This window comes from Martes martes (genome assembly GCF_963455335.1).
Source record: "Martes martes genome assembly, chromosome: 16".
Classification (NCBI taxonomy): Eukaryota; Metazoa; Chordata; class Mammalia; order Carnivora; family Mustelidae; genus Martes; species Martes martes.
Window position 1 is genome coordinate 27,841,866 of NC_137904.1, and position 22,945 is coordinate 27,864,810.

Genomic DNA, 22,945 nt, shown 5'->3' on the forward strand with positions numbered 1-22,945 from the left:
GTAAGTATCCTAAAAGACAAAGGCTGAAGAACTGTTTCAGATTAAGACTATAGAGGCATGACAATAAATGTAACATGTGATCCTGGATGATTCTAGATTGGATCCTGGCCTGAGGGGGATGGTGGTAAAATTGCTATGAAGGATATTATCAAATAAATAAAGTCCATAGATTAGATGATGATGATGTATCAGTGTTAAATTTCCTGATTTTGATCATTGCATTATGGTTAGTAAGATAATCATTGTTAGAAATGTATATTTCTATACATTGTTAGAAATGTATATTTCTATACATTAGAAGTGTATAATTGTTAGAAATTATACACTGACCTGTTTGGAGCTGAAGAGACATGATGGCTGCTGTTACTATTATATGATTCAGGAAAAAACATGGAAATACATAGAAAGTATCATCAAGCAATGTGGCACACTGTTAACAATTGGGGAATCTTGCAACTTTTTTTTAAGGTGTTTATTATTTATTTGAGAGAGAGAGAGAAGACTGGTGGGAGGCAAAGGAAAAGGGAGAGAGAGAGAATCCTTAAGTAGACTCCTCACTGAGTGTAGAGCCCAATCTGGGCTGGATCCCAGGACCCTGAGGTCATGACCTGAGTGAAAATCAAGAGTCAGACACTTAACCAGCTGAGCCACACAGGTGCCCGAATCTTGCAACTTTTAAAATTGAAATAATTTTTTTTTTAATTTTTTAAAAACCTGGCTGGCTCAGTCAGTGGAGCGTGTGACTCTTGATCTTGGGGTGGTGAGTTTGAGGCCCATGTTGAGTGTAGAGATTACTCAAACTCTTACTAAAAAAATTTTAAAAACCCCAAAACAGAGGAGGGCACCCTTTGGTGTCCTGAAGGGAACAAAGAGCATTAAAATATTTTTTAGAAAGTGTAAGCAAATCTGTCCTGTTTTGGTCATTTGGAATTATTTAAGGGTGAACAAGCTCTTTTGTAACAATATGGAAACTCCATAGTGAGTTTCTTAATTTTATCAACTCTAGTCAGTGGCTTTCAACCTTACGTACACATTGGAGTCACCCAAGGAAATGTAAAACAATACTAATGTCTAGTTCCCTCCACCTGAGACACCCTGATTTCATTGGTCTGGGATATTACCTGGCTGTGCAGATTTTTTAAAGCTCCTCACATTTCTCCAATGTGCAGCCAAGATTGAGAACCATTGCTGGCTACTAGCAGTGCTTGGTAGATTTGATTGGGGGGAGAAGGAAAAAATGGAAGAATTTAGTAAAATTTTATGTATGAGATACCATGTCTCAATTCATGCACTTCGTGGCTCCCACCCAACTTCTCTATCTTTATTAGTCACACTTCACAAAAACCATTAACCCTGCTTGTCGCTCATTTTCAGCTTTTTTTCTGACATTCTGAAATGATATTTATTGTTGACATTTTATATGCTTTGATGACCAAGATATTGTCTATATTGACATAAGAAGATGTCATTTAAAAACTCACCTAACTTGGGACGCCTGGATGGCTCACTTAGTTAATTGTCTGAGTCTTGGTTTTGGCTCAGGTCATGATCTCATGGTCGTGGGATTGAGCCCCACAACAGGCCCCACCCTCAGCGGGGTGTCTGCTTGAGATTTTCTCCCTCTTCCTCCCTCTCTCCCTCTCCCTCTAAAATAAATGAATAAATATTTAATTTAAAAAAAAAACCCTCACCTAACTCTTCAAACCTTCTCTTGTAATGAATCCTGGTAACCTTTTTTAATTCAGTGATCTGTAAAAGTTTAAGACCTACAGATTGCATCACGACTGGGTAAATACCACATTTTAAAAAATGGATAGACTGTGTTCCTTTTACTTCCTGCAACACCCACCAGAACTGCCACTGGAACATATTCTTTAAGTTTATGCTAGAATTGGAATAGTTTCAGTTACATCCTGTTTTGATTCTTCAGCTCCTGCTGCTTTTCACAGTGCAGACTTCTGAAACCCTGCTGCTTGTCCTTTACTGTTCCTAGAAGTAAATGATGGGAACCCTAAGAGCTGGATTTGGCAGCAGAGGACTTGGTGGAGAGGAGAATGACTCTAAAGGGACCAGCTTTTGGGGCTGTGCGATTTTTGCATTTGTTGATTAAAATAAAACTGATTTTTGTAACTTTGTTTGCCTTGCTGGCACTGGGTATTGACGTAACAAGCTTTTTTAGTGCTCAGCTTCTGTGTTTCTTACCAGTTTCATCCTTCCCATCCTGAGGCTTTAGCGGATCACGTAGTTTGCTGTCCCCACTGTTTCTATAGCGGTGAATGAGATCTGGTTAAAATGAACATCAAGCACAGTCATAAACATGGCGGAAAATGAGGCAGTATTGTTGAAGAGTTGAAGGCTATAGAGGGAAGGTTGAACTGGGAGTAGCCGACTGCTTTTTCACAGATGCAGTGGTGCCTTTTGTTTTTTTTTAAAACCAGTTGAGGTTTATTACCATGACAGCCCTGGCATTTCACTGTGCAGAACCTGAGCACTCATTCAAGTTTGTGCCTTTAAAAATGACTCTGGTGGGGCGCCTGGGTGGCTCAGTGGCTTAAAGCCTCTGCCTTTGGCTCAGGTCATGGTCCCAGGGTCCTGGGATCGAGCCCCGCATCAGGCTCCCTGCTCAGCGGGGAGGCTGCTTCCTCCTTTCTCTCTGCCTGCCTCTCTGCCTACTTGTGGTCTCTGTCTGTCAAATAAATAAATAAAATCTTAAAAAAAAAAAAAAGACTCTGGTTTGTACCATCTTTTTTTTTTTTTTTTAAAGATTTTATTTATTTATTTGACAGAGATCACAAATAGGCGGAGAGACAGGCAGAGAGAGGTGGGGAGGCAGGCTCGCTGCTGAGCAGAGAGCCTGATGCGGGGCTCGATCCCAGGACCCTGGGACCATGACCTGAGCCTAAGACAGAGGTTTTAAGCCACTGAGCCACCCAGGTGCCCCTGTACCATTCTTGAAGCTTCAATTTTACTATTTCCATCAGACCAGTTGGATAGGATGGGGCCTTGAAGCCTTAAAGTGCTAATTAGAGCAGGGATTCTCAGCCCTGGTTGTGCATTAGAATCACATGGAGGAACTTTAAAAAATATGAACGGGGCACCGGGGTGGCTTAGTTGTTAAGCGTCTGCCTTTGGCTCAGGTAATGATCCCAGGGTCCTGGGGTCAAGCCTTGTGTTGGGCTTCCTGCTCAGCAGGGAGCCTGCTCTCCCTCAGCCACTCTCCCTGCTTGTGTTCCCTCTCTCACTGTGTCTCTCTCTGTCAAATAAATAAATAAAATCTTTAAAAAAAAAATGAATGTGAGAGCTCTTCTTGACATGCTGATAGAACCTGAGCATTGTTATTCTCTAAATACCTCCCAGGTAATATTTAGTGTGTGGCTAGGGTTGGAAACCTCTGGATTCAGCAGTCAGGAGACACAGTTCTAAGAGCAGCTCTGTCACTAATTCACTCTGTGATCTTTGAACCTCAGTTCTTTATCGGTGGGTGAATGAGCAGATATCTAGAATCTTTTTGGTTTGAAAACAGATCTGTGAACCTGTTTTGTGCCTACATTTATTTTTTCCTTGGGACCTTGAAATTCTGATGGAAGATCTTTGTCAGTCAGATGCCATTCTCTCCCTATCGTAGTAGGATATCATGAGATTTGTTTTTTCCCCACCCGTACACTTCCTAAGATCTGGATGTTACGTTCTTCTCTGGCCATAATCTCAAAAATGGTATTGTTATCAGTGGGTCAATTAATAGTCTGTGGATTTGAATTATACCTGTCCTATAGTTTTTAAATTCTCTTCTTCAATTGCTGCCCTGCCTCTGGTCAGTGGTCATGTTATGTATTAGAGTGTAGTGTTCCGGTCTAGTTTTCTGGTCCTGGGATCTCACCAGTTTGCTCTCTTCTTTTGTAGGAGAAATCTTTGAATTAAAGGCTGAACTCAACAATGAAAAGAAAGAAAAGAGAAAGGAGGCTGTGAAGAAAGTGATTGCTGCCATGACTGTAGGAAAGGACGTTAGGTAAGGGTAATCACTCCTGCTGTTGGTCACTTTAGACCCATACCCTATTTTATGGCTTCTACTGCTTTTTGTTTAACAGTTGTAATCGTAGAATCTATAAAAATGGGTTTGTCCCACTGAAAGATCATGAGGAAGTGTTTGCTTTTACATTAACTCTGTGACAAGTTTTTTTGAAGAATGAAACCAGTTTGATTTTGTTGCATTGAGATCTAGCCTAAAACCTCCTGAGAGCTGGCACAGTTACACGTCTTCTGTTGAAGCAGTTCTAGAGAAGATGCTAAAAGTGTACTGAAAAGCAGAAGCTCATACGTTCTTTAATCGGCTCAAGCTAGTGTCCTTAACTCTACAACTGTAGATTCAGTTGCTGAATTAAAGATGAAAAACAGGGGCACCTGGGTGGCTCAGTGGGTTAAAGCCTCTGCCTTCGGCTCGGGTCATGATCCCAGGGTCCTGGGATTGAGCCCCACGTCAGGCTCTCTGCTCAGCAGGGAGCCTGCTTCCTCCTCTCTGCCTCCTCTCTGCCTGCCTCTCTGCCTACTTGTGATCTCTCTCTGTCAAATAAATAAAATCTTAAAAAAAAAAAAGATGAAAATCAATGTTAACAAAGTCCACTTTGTCTTTTTTTTCCCCCTGTAATTCAGCCAGACCATTTGGAAATAGGTACAGATTATCCACAGGCCCCTGAGGATTCACAAGATCCTTTTCTGGGAATTTGTGAGGTCAGAGCTGTCCTTATAATAATACTTGGGTATTATTTGCCTTTTTTTACTGTGCTGACATTTGCACTGCAGGTACCTTGTTTCAACAAGGTAGCAGTGCCAAACTGTAACGGTAGTCATTGTATTCGTCACCACTATATACTTGGAGGGGAAATAGGCAGTTATACTTATGACTATTTTTCGTGAAGCATTAAAAATTTATTTTATTAATCTTTGAATCTTGAGTATAGGTCATTTTAATATTCCATGTGATAAAGCAGGAATTATGCATAAAGCACTTCTGCTGCATAGCAAAGTGATGGTTGACTTGGAGAAAAACCCTTGCACAATTGTTTGAATTGGGAACCCCATTTTTAAGTGAAAAAATGATTGATAGGTTATAGTTAATCAGACTTCAGTATTTGGGAGCCATTTTATCAAAAATGAACAAAGTGAACCTGTCACTTCTAGAGAAAAAATTTGACATTGGATACATTTTGAGCTTTAAAGTAAAAATTAGATTGTTGGAAAACTTGTATCTCACAACATGAGCTTGACAGCTTCCCAATACTTACAGACTTTTCTAATGAGCTTGGTAATGAAATTAGTGAATGTATTATTTACATTCAAATTTATATGGTGAAATTTGTCGTCATTGGGAAGATCTGCATAACTCATCCAGTATTTCCCAAATGACCACTGCATGTATCACAAAACTATGCGTGGGTAAAAGATCCAGTCAAAATAATTGGTAAATGAATGCATTTTAATGCAATTAAATATTAAAAGCTCGATATGGTTTCAGATTCCTCATTGCAACTAACCTTTTTTTTAAAGATTTATTTATTTATTTTAGAGAGAGGGAAAGAGCATGCACACACAAGTGGGAAAGGGGCAGAGGGAGAGAGAGAGAGAATCTTAGGCAGACTCCCTGCTGAGCACAGAGCCTGATGAGGGTCTCGATTCTATGATCCTAAGATCATGATTTGAGCTGAAACCAAAATTCAGACACGTAACCCATTGAGCCAGCTAGGTGTCCCTCCAACTTACTCTTAGGGAACTATCATTTGCAGACTGAAAAAAGAAAAAAATAAAGCATTTGTCTAGCTTTTTTGTGAATCAAAGAATATCCAGTTAATCTGATAAAGCTGTTAAAATACTGCTCCCTTTTCCATTAACATATGTGTATGATTTTTTTTCTTCAGTCCAAACAGTATCCTACAACAGGTTGAATGCAGGAACAAATACAAAGATCCAGCTGTCTTTTCTTTTCTTTTCTTTTTTTTTAAAGATTTTTATTATTTATTTATTTATTTATTTGACAGACAGAGATCACAAGCAGGCAGAGAGACAGGCAGAGAGAGAGGGTTAAGGAGGCTCCCTGCTGAGCAGAGAGCCCGATGTGGTGCTTGATCCCAGACAGCTATCTCTTCTTAAACCAGACATTAAAGAGATTTGCAAAAATGTAAAACACTGTCATCTTAATTTTTAAAAAATACAAAATTTTTACTTTAAAATATTTGTTAATATGAAATACATTTATTATTTTAAATGGATCAGTGTTTTAAAGTATTTCTGTTTTAATTCCTGATAGCATAAAATATCAGTAGGTATAACCCACGTGAACAAAAACTCTCTGGGGATCTCAAGAATTTTTAGAGTGTAAAGGGTTTCCTGAGACCAGGAGGGTGAGAGCAGTTCCCCTAACCAGATCAGGGGCCCAGGTCGAAACGATGGCGATTAATGACTCAGATATCTTCTTGTGCTTCAGGTCCTTTGCTATGAGGTGCCTCTTGTTATTGGAGTTTTGTTTGTTAGCATTTGGTTCTTTTTTTTTTTTTTTTTAAGATTTTATTTATTTATTTGACAGAGAGAGAGAGATCACCAGTAGGCAGAGAAGCAGGCAGGCAGAGAGAGATTGGGGAAGCAGACTCCCCGCTGAGCAGAGGGCCCAATGCGGGGCCTGATCCCAGGACCCCAAGATCATGACCGAGCTGAAGGCAGAGGCTCAAATCAGTTTTAAATATTCATCTGAAGACCACTTTTAGCTTACAGCTCATACAGAAGTAGTGGTGGGCTGTATTTGGTGCACAGGCTATGGTTTTCCTGTCCAGGATCGATCTAGTCACTGATGGGCTATTTTTGCCAAGGGTTAAATCTAAATTGAGAGCATCGGTACTGATGAACTGATAAAAGTCAACATACTTCATTAGTGGGGCTTTTGTGTTCTCACCAAGGTTATTTCTGTATCCTAGAAAAGTGAAACCTCTTTTGAGTTTCCTTTTGTATGCTTGATAAATCTACTTGTTAATCTCTTAATTGCTAATAATTTGTGCTCATGCTATTCCACGTGTCATAATTTAAAAGGGATAATAGATGTCTCAGCCTTAGTTGAAGAGACCCAAAATTTGAAAACTTAGGGAATAATAACATACAGTTTTGTAATAGGTACCAGAATATGTATATTAAAGACAATAAGAGTTCTTCGAAAGAGAGATCCATGTAAATAGGAACAGTTGAAGAACCCTTCTTGGAGGAGATGGAATTTGTACTGTGCCTAAATAACTCAAAGATGCAGAATAAGGTATTAGGTATTCATAGGTTATCATATTTCAGTCTCCCCTGCAAGTAACTTCAAGTTCAGTGCTGTCTGATAGAAATACAATGTGGGTGGGGCATATATAATTTTAAATTTTCTGATAGCCAAATTAAAAAAGTAAAATTAATTTGAATAATATATTTTACTTAACACAGTACATTCAAAGTACCATTTCATCATGAAATCAATATAAAAATTACTAATGAGGTATTTTACATTATATTTTTCTTTTTTAAAAAATTTTATTTATTTATTTGACAAGAGAGCCCACAAGCAGGGGGAGCTACAGAGAGAGGGGAAGCAGCTCCCTGCTCAGCAGGGACTCTGGGCTCAATCCCAGGACCCTGCAATCATGACCTGAGCTGAAGGCAGATGCTCAGCTGACTGAGGCACCCAGGCGCCCCACATTATATTTTTCATACTAAGTCTGAAGATCCACTGTGTGTTTGTTGTTTTTCTTTAAGATTTTATTTATTTATTTGACAGATAGAGCACAAGTAGGCAGAGCAGCAGGCAGAAGCCGGCTCTCTGCAGAGCAGGCAGCCTGTTGCGGGGCTCTATCCCTGGACCCTGGGATCATGACCCAAGCCAAAGGCAGATGTTCAACTGACTGGGCCATCCAGGTGTTCCCAATGTGTCTTACATATATATATCACATCTTAGTTCAGACCAGCCACATTGCCAGTGAGTAGCTACATATGACTAGTGGCTACCATACTGGAAAGTTCAGGTTTCTAGCTTTATAGGTTGGTACTTAATGGTTTTTACCTTTAAATTTTTTTTATTTATTTGAGACAGAAGAGGGAGGGTCAGAGGGAGAAGCAGACTCCCTGCCAAGCAGGGAGCCTGATGTGGGATTCGATCCCAGGACTCCAGGATCATGACCTGAGCAGAAGACAGTCACTTAACCAACTGAGCCACCTAGGTGCCCGGTTTTTACCTTTAGAACTTGTTCTTGATCGAGATCTTCTTGATCTAATGCAGGTTGTTGGAATTAAATTCCTCAGGATCTTAAATTTACTGCTGGTTAATATGTCACATTTATTTACCAGTTTCACAGTTGTTTTGTCCATGAGTTATTCTAGGAAATGGAAGGAACATTAATTTTGGGGGAGTGTTAATTAGTGTTTATTGATTATCTACATGTGCATGAAACTACACTAGGTATGTACATTCAGGTTAAATGATTTTCAGAAGACTTTGGTTCGTTGGAGAGAAGGTGGATGCTTTGACTTTGCAATCCATCATTTTGTAAATAACTTTGTGTTTATTGTGTGTGTATAGGAGTTGTACTGTGTGATAGTTATTTCAGTCATTCTCTGTCCTCTAGAAATATCCTGACATTTGCTTTTTCTATACCTGTAAGATGTTAAGAAGTATTTAAAATTTAGGGGCGCCTGGGTGGCACAGTCAGTTAAGCATCTGACTCTTGGTTTCAGCTCAGGTCATGGTCTCAGGGTTGTGAGATCGAGCCCTATATAGGGCTTTGCACTCAGCACGGAGTCTGCTTGGGATTCTCTCTCCCTCTCTCTCTGCCCCTCCCACTCATGTTCTCTCTCTCAAATAAATTTTTTAAAAAGGTATTTAAAATTTATATAGTACTTTGATAAAGCCTTGGGGGGAAGGTAATTACCACTCTCTCATAAAATATAGTTAACCTGTACTTAAAAAAATACAGCTTATACTTTAAAATCAAATAAGCTATCCTTCCAAACTAGTGGTTTGGGAGCCATTCCAAACTAAAGCTACTTTCCTTTGGCTTTGTAAGAGAGTAGTAAATCATGCAATGACTCGAACTTGGGAAAAGTGTAAACTTCTTTTCTATTTGAGGACACTCAAATTTTCATTTGTCTGAGTTTGTAACGTTAAGAATAAAGAAATTTTTAAAAAAGAATAATAAAGAAATAAATAATAATAAATAATAAAGAAATAAATTCTAGGAAGGAATCAGGACTTCTTAGAAAAATGACTGGTTTCAGTTGTGAGATTAGAAATGTACCAAGTAATCCCAGGTAGGGCATCGTGTCCTACCAGAAAGTGAGGAAACTGGTGAAAATGCAGGACTGCATCACAGGGACTCAGAAGATAGCTGAGTAAAAGTCCCCACTGGCCAAGGATAGAAGAATATGAACATTAAAAGTATAGCAACCATAGTGCTTTGAACCTGCAATGAATTGATATGTAGAATTACTGTTAATTTTTTTTGTGTGATAAAGATTGTGGCTTTTTGAAACAAAATCCCTAAAGATATGCCATAAAATATGTGTGAAATTATATAATGTTTAGGATTTAGCTAAAAATAATCCAGAGCAGGAGCTCTGGGTGGCTCAGTCAAGTTAAGTGTCCAGCTCTTGATTTCAGCTCAGGTTGATCTTAGGGTTGTGAGTTCAAGCCCCATGTTGGGCTCCATGAAGGGTGTGGAGCCTACTTTAAAAAAAAAAAAATCCAGAGCAATTAGTTGGAATAGGGATGGGGGAAGGGAGAATGGATTGAGGATATGTATGAAACAAGATTGGATGTGTATTAATGCTTCTTTGCAGCTGGGTGATGGATACATTCGTTATGCTGCTTTGTCTACTTTTGTTTGTTAGAAAATTTTCATAATGAAAAGGTTCTTAAATCTATTTTTAGAGACCTTCTTGGGACCAGAACTATAGTTTCTTTAGAAATTCATTTCAGTCTTAGTTGTTACCATGGTGGGGACGTATTTCCTTGCATCAGATCACTTTGGGTAAAGAAGGCCATTTCTTCATGTTTGATTCGATCCAGTAGCTTGGCACCAGCACCTACTCATTTTCCTTTTCTCTTTTCTCCTGTCTTCTCAGTTCTCTGTTTCCAGATGTAGTGAACTGTATGCAAACCGACAACCTGGAATTAAAGAAACTTGTTTATCTCTATTTGATGAACTACGCCAAGAGTCAGCCAGACATGGCCATCATGGCTGTTAACAGCTTTGTGAAGGTAACATTTCCCCCCCTTCCCAGGAACCAGTCTCATCTCTCTCAAGTAACCTTATCAGAAGTGTTTCTTGATATAGTTAATGTCTGCATTGCAAATAAGCCACCTCTGTTCCAAAAGAGGACCTCTAGAGGAGTACTGGCAGTGACTAGGAGTGTTCATGTTTTTAAGCATTTTTTATGCCAGCATTTGTCATCCAGTTCAAACCATATGGAGAGCCTTCTGTTAGCTGGTCTTGGTACATCCTTGCCAGATGGGAGAAGAAAGCCAGGTGAAGAAACCTCAGTGTTTTACCTTGCCAGGCTGACAAAGGTTAGGAGTATCATTGCAGTTTCAATAACCTGGACTTTATCTTTTTTATCTTTGGAGAAATTATGCTTATGGGTCAGAAGTAGTGGAAACTGCAGAAGCGACTACTTCTGTTTTGTTTTACTTAATAGGTCTTAACACTCAAATTTTTTTTATTATGAAAACTTCCAAACTTATTCAAGTAGAGGAAATAGTATTATAAATTCCTAAATCCCCATCTTGTAGTTTCAGTAGTTACCAACCCAAGACAAGTCTTATTTAATTTACTCTCCCCATACATGCTCTCCTAACTCCCATTCCTTCTCTTACAGGATAATTTTAAAGCAAATCCCAAACATCATAAAGATGAAAAATCATTTCATCCTTATATTTGTCAGAATAAGATCTCTTTTTAAAGATTTATTTATTTGAGAGAGAGAGTGTGTAAGTATAGGTGCGGTGGGGTGGGAGAACAGAGAGTCTTAGGCATACTCCGCACTGAGCTCGGGGCCAGACTTAGGGCTTGATTTCACAACCCTGAGATCATGACCTGAGCTGAAACTAAGAGCCCCAGTGCACAACTGATGGTACCACCTAGGCACCCCAAGATCTCTCTCTCTCTTTTTTTTTTAATATTTTATTTATTTATTTGACAGAGATCACAAGTAGGCAGAGAGGCAGGCAGAGAGAAAGGAGGAAGCAGGCTCCCCATGGAGCAGAGAGCCCGATGCGGGGCTCGATCCCAGGACCCTGGGATCATGACCTGAGCCAAAGGCAGAGGCTTTAACCCACTGAGCCACCCAGGTGCCCCCCCAAGATCTCTTTTTAAAACATAACTACAATACTATTGTCACATCCTAAAAAAATTGACCATTAAAAAATTTCTTATTGTTGAATATGCAGTCATTAGATTTGATGGATATAATAATGAGGTGGTTCCTATTAATATGTATCTTTTTTTTTTTAACTAGTGTTTTTTTTTCTGTCGGAAATTAAGTCTTCATTAAAAAAACAATATCGGGGTGCCTGGGTGGCTCAGTGGGTTAAGCCTCTGCCTTTGGCTTGGTCATGATCTCAGGGTCCTGGCATTGAGCCTCGCATCAGGCTCCCTACTGAGCAGAGAATGTACCCTGCCCCCCCCGCCCCGCTTGTGTTCTCTGTCAAATAAATAAAATCTTTAAAAAATGAACAAACAGGGGCGCCTGGGTGGCTCAGTGGATTAAAGCCTTTGCCTTCGGCTCAGGTCATGATCCCAGGGTCCTGGGATCGAGCCCTGCGTCAGGCTCTCTGCTCGGCGGGAGCCTGCTTCCTCCTCTCTCTCTCTGCCTGCCTCTCTGCCTACTTGTAATCTCTGACTGTCAAATGAATAAATAAATAAATCTTTAAAAAAAAAAACAAAACGAACAAACAGGGGCACCTGGGTGGCTCAGGGGGTTAAGGCCTCTGCCTTCAGCTCAGGTCATGATCCCAGAGTCCTGGGATCAAGCCCCACATCGGGCTCTCTGCTCAGCGGGGAGCCTGCTTCCTCCTCTCTCTCTCTCTCTCTCTCTGCCTACTTGTGATCTCTGTCTGTCAGATAAATAAATAAAATCTTTAAAAACAAACAAAACCAGCATTTCTAAAATTAGCTTCTATTAGACTGTTTTGAAAAATAAACAATATGCTTTCTTCTCATGGAATTTTTGTTCTTTTCCTGTGTTTATTTATTTTTTTTAAGATTTTATTTATTTATTTGACAGACAGAGACCACAAGTAGTCAGAAAGGCAGGCAGAGAGAGAGAGAGGAGGAAGCAGGCTCCCCGCGGAGCAGAGAGCCTGATGTGGGGCTCGATCCCAGGACCCTGAGATTATGACCTGAGCCGAAGGCAGAGGCTTTAACCCACTGCGCCACCCAGGTGCCCCTCTTTTCCTGTGTTTAGCTATGTAGTACAGAATCAAAGAACACAACATTTTCATTCTTTCTGTCTGGTGGTTCAGAGATGAACTACATCATTGGAAAGATAATTTAGTTTACATTTTGTGGAAGTTAGCATGTACATAGGTTTATAATGTTTAAAGAAATTTTTTAATGTAAGGCAATTTAAGGAGCATTCTCTTTGTACTGTATTTGGAAGCATTTGCTAATAAAGGAGAATGTTCAGGGACATGGCTGGCTTAGTTGGTAGAGCATGTGACTCTTGATTTTGGGGTCATGAGTTCTAATCCCATGTTGGGTGTGGAGATTATTTTAAAATAAATAAATAGGGGCACCTCGGTGGCTCAGTGGATTGAAGCCTCTGCCTTTGGCTCAGGTCATGATCCCAGGGTGCTGGGATCGAGCCATGCATCGGGCTCTCTGCTCAGCGGGGAACCTGCTTCCTCCTTTCTCTCTGTCTGTCTCTCTGTCTCCTTGTAATCGCTGTCTATCAAATAAATAAATAAAATCTCTAAAATAAATAAACCCCTCATTTAAAAAAAAAGGAGAAGGTATTTCAGAGGGCCCCTTCTGCTACTTAACTCCAGACACTTAGGTCAGCCCCAAACCAGTTTGTGTTTTCCTTTGCTTTCTTGGCTGTAGGCCCCACAAAGTTCAGCCCTCTTTTCTCTCTGCTTGAATTTACAGGCTGACTCTGGGGTGGGACACATCTTTCCATTTCCTCATTTCTTTTTTCTGTTGTTAAGGCACATCCACTAATGGCCACGGGAATGATAATACCAGCTCACTAAGCTTCCGCTTACTCCTCGATTGAATCCTACTGGGCATTTCTTCTTGTGTTTGTAAAACAGTTAAATGAATTCCTAACCTAAGCTCTCTCTCTCTCTCTTTTTTTTTTTTAAGATTTTATTTATTTATTTGAGAGAGAGGATGAGAAAGAGAGAGCATGAGAGGAGAGAGATCAGAGGGACAAACAGACTCCTTGCTGAGCAGGGAGCCCTATGCGGGACTTGATCCTGGGGCTCCAGGATCATGACCTGAGTTGAAGGCAGTTGCTTAACCAACTGAGCCACCCAGGCACCCTAACCTAAGCTCTTAAATAGGCAACTAAGATTTGTACTTAGGAAACAAAAGCATAGGAGATCAGTGTTATGATACAGAATATAACTGGAAGCTTACATTAAGGAAGTGTTCTTTTGTGGCTTATAGAAAACAAGACTGTTTACCTTTAGTCATGGTGTACACCTGTAGTTGTCAATGATTGTTTTTCTTTCTTTCTTTTTTTCTTTTTTAAAGGACTGTGAAGATCCCAATCCTCTAATTCGGGCCTTAGCAGTCAGGACCATGGGGTGCATCCGGGTGGACAAGATTACAGAATATCTCTGTGAGCCTCTCCGCAAGTGCTTGAAGGATGAAGATCCCTATGTTCGGAAAACAGCAGCGGTCTGTGTGGCAAAACTCCATGATATCAATGCCCAAATGGTGGAAGATCAGGGATTTCTGGATTCTCTGCGGGATCTCATAGCAGATTCAAATCCAATGGTAATAAGCTTCTGCTTTTATAAAGAGGGCAGTACTTAGAATAGGTTCCTTTAAAAAGCCTATTTAAAACAAATCTTTGGGGCATTAAAAAAGGTTAGCTATGAGAAACATGAATTCTCTGTGTCCCTCAGATTATGTCTCACACAGTAGGTGTTTTCTGAAATGAAAACCAAGTACTAAAATACAAGGGTCTTTTTTTTTTTTATTAAAGATTTTATTTATTTATTTGACAGATCACAAATAGGCAGAGAGGCAGGCAGAGCGAGAGGGGGAAGCAGGCTCCCTGCTGAACAGAGAGCCCGATGCGGGGCTTGATCCCAGGACCCTGAGATCACCACCTGAGCCGAAGGCAGAGGCTTTAACCCACTGAGCCACCCAGGCGCCCCAAATACAAGGGTCTTAAAGCAAATCTTTGTATCATATCTACCCCTGTATTTCCTCAAAAACTGGTTCTTTCATAATTTTTTAAGAGGGTTTTACCTTAAATTTATGTCAGTTTTTAAAGGATTATTTCTTCTGATGTTTTTGGTCTTCTCTGGTAGTGTAGAAATAGAAACAAAGTTATATTTATTGCCTGATCATTGTAATGCAATCTTCTACAGGGAAATTCTAGGACAAAATTCTTTCTGCCAGCTTATGTTCTAAATGTTTGGCAGCTAGAACATAATACTTTAACATTTGGGGACCTTTTATTTCTCTTATTAATATTTTTAACTTTGTCCTTATAATGAAAGGGAGAAAGTCCCAAGTTGTATGTTGACTCTGCTAGTAACTGGAGCTCATTCGAATAGAATGATTGATCACTAGGTACCATTATTGAGAAGACAGAGGAATATGGCCATTTTTTCCCCTTTTTGCCCAATGCAGTATTTACTTGGAGGTGAATAACTTTGAGTTAATCAGTAGATCACCTCTGAATACTTTCTTTGTTGAACTTTTTGAAATAGAGTTGGAATTTGCCCTTGAAGTAGACATTGTCTCTCACTTGTGAATCATGTGCTCAGATCTCTGTTTTGGTATTTCATTTGGGTCATTTTATTCTTTGAGTAGCCTTGGGTTCTCTTTATGAGCCTTTAAGTTTAGTGTCAAAGTCAAAGGATGAAGAAAGCCACATTTTTTTTTTTAAGGTATTATGGTACTAACTACCTCGGGAATCTTCTAGCTACCTTCTAGGCACAGAAGTTGGTGTGGGTGTGTATGTGCTTAAACCATGACTTCTGAAAGGTATCACCAACAGTATTAGAAGATTCATCCTCTCCTTTTTTCCCTCAAGTAGGACCATGTGGCACCTTTTTAAAAAAATTCTGTAAAGAAAGAAATTTATAAGGCATTAGTGTCTATTTATAGAATGTTTAGCTGGTCCCAAGTTGTGTTTTGGTGTTGCTTTTGAGTCACTGTTACCCTGAGCAGCTGTCTTTGAAATTTTCTACTTGAGGACAAATGAGAAGATAAGAGTTTGGGCTCCATGCTTCCAGGTTTCAGGGTTCCAGATGTGCAGGATATCGTGCACTCATATTCAGTGGGGCTTAGAGTGTGGAGTGGAGTGTGATGAAAATGAGTTCTAACTCATAGGTAATTCCAGTTTGGGGAGAAAAAAGGCATTTTTATACCAATGTAAATTCTTCAAAATAGAACCTATAAAATTAGATGATGAGGGATAGGGGCTAACTGATGGTTTAGTAAAGAAGTTTATATATATATATATATATATTTTTTTTTTTTTTTAAAGATTTTATTTATTTATTTGACAGACAGATATCACAAATAGGCAGAGAGGCAGGCAGAGAGAGAGGAGGAAGCAGGCTCCCCACTGAGCAGAGAGCCCGATGCAGGCTGGATCCCAGGACTCTGGGATCATGACCTGAGCCAAAGGCAGAGGCTTTAACCCACTGAGCCACCCAGACACCCCATTAGTAAAGAGTTTTTTTGTTTTGTTGTTCATTTGTTGTACCCAAGCACTTGGATCTTTATCCAGATTAGTTGAGAGGATGGAATGATCTGAAACAAGCCTAATTTGACTTATTTTAAGTTTTCATTTTGGAGGAGGAACTGGTTTTTGTCCAGCCCACTATACTCTCAAGTAATACATGTACGTATACATGTATTTATTTATTTATACTTCTTATTATGGGAATTTTCAAATATATTCAAAGTTAGAGTGACTAAATGAAAACAGTAGATAAATAAAATGAACCCATTTACCATCACCAGATTCAATCATTATCAACACGTGCCAGTCTTATTTTTAGCTGTTTTCTCCCACACCATACCTATGTGTACAGAATTTAAACAGGCAACACATCAGTGGGTCTCTTTGAAAATCCCTCCAAATCACCTCCTGATTTGTTGTAGTAAAAACAGGTTAAGAAATTTTAAGAGCATTATAATTTACTATAATGTTATATTATACTCAGTTATCTTTGAGAAAACTTTTAGAGAAACTTTAAGGTTCCTTGGTAGATTTTGAGAAACTGTTTCAGGATTGACTTTTTTTTTCTTTTTTTTTTATTTTATTTTATTTATTTATTTGTCACAGACACAGAGAGAGTGAGCACAAGCAGGGGGAGCAGCAGGCAGAGGGAGAGGGAGAAGCAGACTTTCCACTGAGCAGGGAGCCCAATGTGGGACTCCATCCTAGGACTCTGGGATCACGACCTGAGCTGAAGGCTGATGCTCAACCAGCTGAGCCACCCAGGCGTCCCAAGGAATGACTTTTGTTTTGCCGTCTTTATTGCCAATTTTCTTAGAGCAGGTATCAGCATTAATTATCGTTGGACCTGTTGCCCTCTAAATAGAAAATCTTTGTGATTCTTGTCAGATTTCTCAGTAGCAGAACTTTTCCCTGATACTGTTCAATTGAGTGCTAGCAAGGCATACAGGGCACAAAATTTAAGGTGGTACTCACATTCAGGTGTCAGTCAGTACCCGCACAAACCTGAAAGTGGGGTGTGCCATGCTTGCCCTACTCCTATCCTGGCCTACATTCAGATCATTTTTTGAACTCTTCATGCTTGTTTTAATGAAGAACTGAAAAGCTTGGATTAAGATAGTCAACAGACTTACAGGCCTGTTTTTAATCTTGAACCCATACTTTTCGTCTCAAACTGGATGTCCTGCTTTTTACCTAAAAGTGTTAGAAGTAACATTTAGGCCACTGATTTTACTTTTTTTTTTTTTTTTTTTTTTTTTTACTTTTTTGTCAGCTGGGTCAAATACTATTGATAGGGAACAGAGGAGTGCATGAATGTAAAGTGTAGTAGCTCAAACACCTGAGAAGTTCCTAAGGCTTATGACGACTATATGTCATTAGGAAAAAGGGTATTTAAATTTGATTGCATTCTGTGCCAGTTAAATGCTTTCAGTTATATTACTTAGTTCTCATACCCTCTTAGTGACGTAGAGGTTATTCCATATTAGAGATCAAGGTTTTCCTAAAGTCTGACAGCTAGTGGTAACATAGGCAGGATTCTAACCTAGTTCTGAGTCCCAGTACCCATTATTGGTCACTGCCTTCATGGATGTATGCATATGATAGAATGATAGAATTTAAGTGTGTATATTCACACATACACATTTAGAACTGTTTTATTTTCTCAAAGTGGTGAAAATTTTGAACAAATGAAGGCCTTTAATGATCTGTTTTACTGTGGGAATCCTCTCAGTGCTCTTACTCTGATGATGGGTAGGAGTCCTCTTACTGCTCCTGAGGAGTAATTTTGTTCCACTTTTTCAGAAGTTGTTCCACATGGTGGCAGCACTGCAACAGCAAATATTAGAATCTCTTGCAAAACGAACGTTTCCAGGGGGTTCTGCCTTAGTAATTTTCTTAGAGCTCACTTCAGAAGGGCATCCTAGATGTGAGAGCACCTGAACACTTGCAGAAGTGACTTTGAAATCTGAGAGGAAAATATTGATCAAGATCTGAATACTTTGGGGCTTTTGTGGATCTCCAGGCTGATTCCTGGGTGTAGTGTACCTTGCAGCAAGTAGAGCTTTAATATGTTTTCATTCTCTTTCTGGGGGGTAGAGGAGGGTGGATCATGCCTCATTTTTCTGCAGTTAAGCCGTTTATACCAGTTAGAGCAATCTTTCATAGCAATACTATTTGAAAGAGAAAAGATAGACTTGAAAGTAAAAAAAATTCTTTGTTAAATTCTAGCTCAACTTCCCTGAGTTGTTTCCTCTTCTGTTGAATGAGTGGAACCATCGTATACAGGTGTCAGGAGTATTTCTTGAGCTCTTGCGTAAAAAAGCACATATTTAAGTACTTGGCTTATGGGAGCTCATGAGAGTGATTGGTGCTGCTCCTGTAGACGTCAGGCAAAGGTTAACATTATTGCTACAATATTAAATTAAAATGTCCTGATTACTTTGATAGCTGTGCAAACTCATATAGTACAATCTTTTCTGAGAGATTAGAGCCAAACTTATTTTCAGATGCGGGTGTTACTATTCTTTATTTTGAAAGTAAACCTGTATCCAGAATGAGGGACCACTTTGGAGCTACAGGAAAATAGCTCCCATGATTTCTTCACAGTTGTCAGAATTTTTAAAATTTCCACTAAGTGTATACTTAAAAGAAAAAAAGTGCTTTTGAGTGATAGTAATTCTTCTGTAGCTTTTTGCCCATATATTAGGATTTACCCTCCTTACTATGTTTTTTCCTCCCCTCTGAGGCTTTTAGGTATTCTGATTTCTATTAACACGTGCATGCCAGAGTCAGCCACTCCAGAGACTCTCTCAGCAGCCCCCCACTGAGCAGTATTTGCTTTTGTTTGTGAACTCTGTTCTCCTGAGTCCTTCCCTTTGGCTTAGGGACTTGCACCTTTGATCTCTGTCTTCCAAGCCTTCTCAGTTCTGCTTCCATCACTCTGAGAGCATCCTCCAGGAAGCCCTCTTGCACTGCATCTGTTTGCCAAGCTCAAAATACTAAATAAGTAAAAAACCTGTTTCTGTTTGCTGAGTGTTCTGCAAAGTAGTATATTCTCAGAATTGCCTCAGCTTGACCTGCAATGGCCTTTAGCAAAGGTTCTAGCTAAAACCACCAGCTTCTTTTGATTAGAACTTACTCTAGAAAGCTGTTTTATGAAAAATAACCTCTTCTCAGAAAAACTATATACTTTAACTGTGTGCTAGCCAGCTGTTGGTTTATAAACCTTATGGAAGCAGCTTCTTCTTTTTTTTTTTCTTTCAGTTTCCTCCCCTTTATTTTTTTAAAATTATTTTTATTACCATACAATGTATTATTTGTCCCAGGGGTACAGGTCTGTGAATCATCAGGCTTACACATTTTTTTGGAAGCTTCTGTGGTGTAATCTCAAACCAGCCCCCTTTAAGTGGAGGGCAGAGAGAGACCAAAGAAAGAGGCAGGCTACTCCAGGTTGGTAGGTGGCAGTTCTAATAAGCAAAGAGAGCTGACACACAAGGTTTGCCTTTGGGCAGCAGCAAGACAGCATGGATCCTCACACCTGCCTGCCAAATCTTAAAAGTTTATAAAGAGGCCTTAACTGGGTTCAGTCACGTATACCATGCAGGTGAAAGACAAGTGGAACCCCCATTCCAAGGACAGGTGTAGGATGAGAAGCCTCCAAGGTAGGGGCTGGGTTCCAGCTCACAGCTCAGTTGCCAGGCACATCTTTTTGGTAACCATCCCCAACACCAGCATGTAGAAGCAGCAGGGTATCATGACAGCGGTTCTCAACAGGGAGCGGTTTTGCTCCCCAGGAGACGTTCGACAATATGTGGGAACTTTTGGTTGTTAAACTAATGGGAGAGGTGCTACTGGCATCTAGTAGGTAGAGTCCAGAGATACTTTAAACATCCTATAAGGTATAGGACAGCGCCTTACAGCAAACAGTTATCCATCCCCATATCCAGTAGTGCTAAATTGCAAAAATTTGGTTTATGGAGATAGTATATGACCTTCAGGGCCAGAGTGGCTGCTCACTAAAAACATTGTCTTGAGCAAGTTGTTTAAAATGAGTTTCAGTTTCCTCATCTGTAAAATGAGTGTGATAATGCCTATTTTACTCGATGATTTTGAATAAGAAGAGTAATTTAAAAATTTAATGCCTGATATTTGGTAAGTCCTTAATAAACTGTTGCTACTGAGGAACAGAGCTAACATTGCGTACTTTCTGATCATTATAGTTTTTATTTAGGCCTTAGAAAGTTGTGTTGTGGTTTGTTGTCAGTCTAAGATGATACATATTGAAAAACTTAAGTTTCTAGGTCATTTTGTGAATGCAAGGATTTTTTTTAAAAAGATTTTATTTTATTTATTTGACAGACAGAGATCACAAGTAGGCAGAAAGGCGGGCAGAGATGGGTGGGGCGGGGTGGGGGTGGGGGGGGGAGCGGGAAGCAGGCTCCCTGCTGAGCAGAGAGCCCGATATGGGGCTTATGGGGCTCGATCCCAGGACCCTGGGATCACGACCTGGGCCGAAGGCAGAGGCTTTAACCCACTGAGCCTCCCAGGTGCCCCTGGAATGCAAGGATTTTTATCAGTATAAATGATGTCATTGTGGGCTATGTTAAATTTTCTAGAACACATAGGAAAACATAACGACTTCATTTAATTTAGTACTTTGTATTTCTCTTATCCCTAAATGTATATTAACAAGTAAGAGAGTTTTAAAGTAGAATTTCATACATAAGTGAAATTAGAAATGGATAATGCCCTTCATGCCAGAAGTCCATAAAGGAGTTCTAGAGCTGGTAGAATTTTAGGCATGTGTGAGGGTGTCAGTTTGTGGTAGGCACTTAATAACAGTAATGTGGGAGGTAATATATTCAGTCTGTCTGGGTTCTCCCAAGTGAGTAATGTTATATTTGGTACTAAAAGAGGATCCACCATTAGTTTCTGCAGGGTTGGAGTAAGTAGAATCCTTGAGGGCTGCTTTGATAGAAAGCTGACTGCCTAGCTCTTGAATTTCCCACTGGTTGATCTGAATTCTTTTCTGTCTCTGCTTACTGGAGAAGCAGATGTTTTTGTTTTCCTTTATAATAAACTCTGGAAATCTTTCTGTGATTTTCACTTCTTTTATTTTTTTTAATTTTTTTTTAAAGATTTTATTCATCTGTTTGACAGACAGAGATCACAAGTAGGCAGAGAGGCAGGCAGAGAGAGAGGGGGAAGGCAGGCTCCCTGCCAAGCAGAGAGCCCGATGTGGGGTTCGATCCCAGGACCCTGAGATCATGACCTGAGCCGAAGGCAGCGGCCCAATCCACTGAGCCACCCAGGCGCCCCGATTTTCACTTCTTTTAAAAAATTCACTATCAGGGGGCGCCTGGGTGGCTCAGTGGGTTAAAGCCTCTGCCTTCGGCTCAGGTCATGATCCCAGAGTCCTGGGATCAAGCCCCACATCAGGCTCTCTGCTCGGCAGGGAGCCTGCTTCCCCTTCTCTCTCTGCCTGCCTCTGCCTCCTTGTGATCTCTGTCTGTCAAATAAACAAATAAAATCTTTTTAAAAAAAAATTCACTATCAGTTTTTATTTTACCAATTATTACCAACTTACAGGTTTTTTTTTTTTTAAATCTCATTTTGGAGGAATATTTCTAGATTTACAGAAAAGTTGCAAAGATAGCACAGAAAGTTCTCATATATTCTTCACTCAATGTCACTTAATGTTAGCATCTTATATAACCATGGCACATTTGTCAAAAACTAAGAAATTAGCATTGGTACATTATTATTAACTAAAGTACAGATTTTGTTTGAATTTCACCTGTTTCAACACAAATGTCCTTTTGCTATTCTAGGATTCAGTCCAAAATACCAAATTGCATTTAATTACTTCTTTTTATAAAGAGTTGGCTCACACTGTATGAAAAGTATCTCAAAAACAAAAAAGTGCTTTGTAATTATAAAATGTTACTCCCGCCTGCCCAGTACTATATAGCATAGTGGTTAAAACTCAAGCTCTGGGGGTGCCTGGGTGGCTCAGTGGGTTAAAGCCTCTGCCTTCGGCTCAGGTCATGATCCCAGGGTCCTGGGATCGAGCCCCGCATCGGGCTCTCTGCTCAGCGGGGAGCCTGCTTCCTCCTCTCTCTGCCTGCCTCTCTGCCTACTTGTGTTCTCGGTCTGTCAAATAAATGAATAAAATCTTAAAAAAAAAAAAAAAGCTTTAAAAAAAAAAACAAAAAAAAACTCAAGCTCTGGAGCCAAAACACTTGGGTTTGTGTCCTGGTTCTGTCATTTCTTAGCTCCCTAAACTTCTTATCTTCATATACCAAGTGGAGGTAATAAATAATACTTTTTTTTTTAAATAAATAATACTTCTATCATAGGATCGTTGTGAACATTGAAGGATAGAGGGCTTGCAAAGCACTTAATCTTAAACCTGGTATAGAGGAAGCCCTACATAAGTTAACTACCATTTATGGTCTATATTGTATACCCATTGTGGAGTTGGATATTAATAATTTTAGAAGGGTTAATCTTTCAATTGCAAATTTATTTATTTATTTTTTTAAAGATTTTATTTATTTATTTGACAGACAGAGATCACAAGTAGGCAGAGAGGCAGGCAGAGAGAGGAGGAAGCAGGCTCCCCGCTGAGCAGAGAGCCCGATGCGGGGCTCGATCCCAGCATCCTGGGATCATGACCCGAGCCGAAGGCAGAGGCTTTAACCCACTGAGCCACCCAGATGCCCCGCAAATTTATTTTTAAAAGATGTAATTTTCGGGGCACCTGGGTGGCTCAGTGTGTTAAAGCCTCTGCCTTCAGCTCAGGTCTTGATCCCAAGGGTCCTGGGATTGAGCCCCGCATCGGGCTCTCTGCTCAGCGGGGAGCCTGCTTCCTCCTCTCTCCCTGCCTGCTTCTCTTGTCTACTTGTGATCTCTGTCTGTCAAATGAGTGAATAAAATCTTTTTTTTTTTTTAAGATTTTATTTATTTATTTGACAGACAGAGATCACAACTAGGCAGAGAGACAGGC

At 39.8% G+C, this 22,945-nt stretch overlaps 1 protein-coding gene across 2 annotated transcripts in view; it reads left to right on the plus strand.

Annotated features, from left to right (window-relative positions):
* The window catches only part of AP2B1 (adaptor related protein complex 2 subunit beta 1), a 130,878-nt gene that overhangs the window by 9,617 nt on the left and 98,316 nt on the right, over positions 1-22,945 (plus strand). For both annotated transcript variants that reach the window (XM_080825917.1, XM_080825918.1), the window contains exons 3-5: positions 3,901-4,006; positions 10,129-10,264; positions 13,761-14,006. In XM_080825917.1, the coding sequence (XP_080682043.1) occupies positions 3,901-4,006; positions 10,129-10,264; positions 13,761-14,006 (488 nt within the window). The remainder of the gene's footprint in view (positions 1-3,900; positions 4,007-10,128; positions 10,265-13,760; positions 14,007-22,945) is intronic.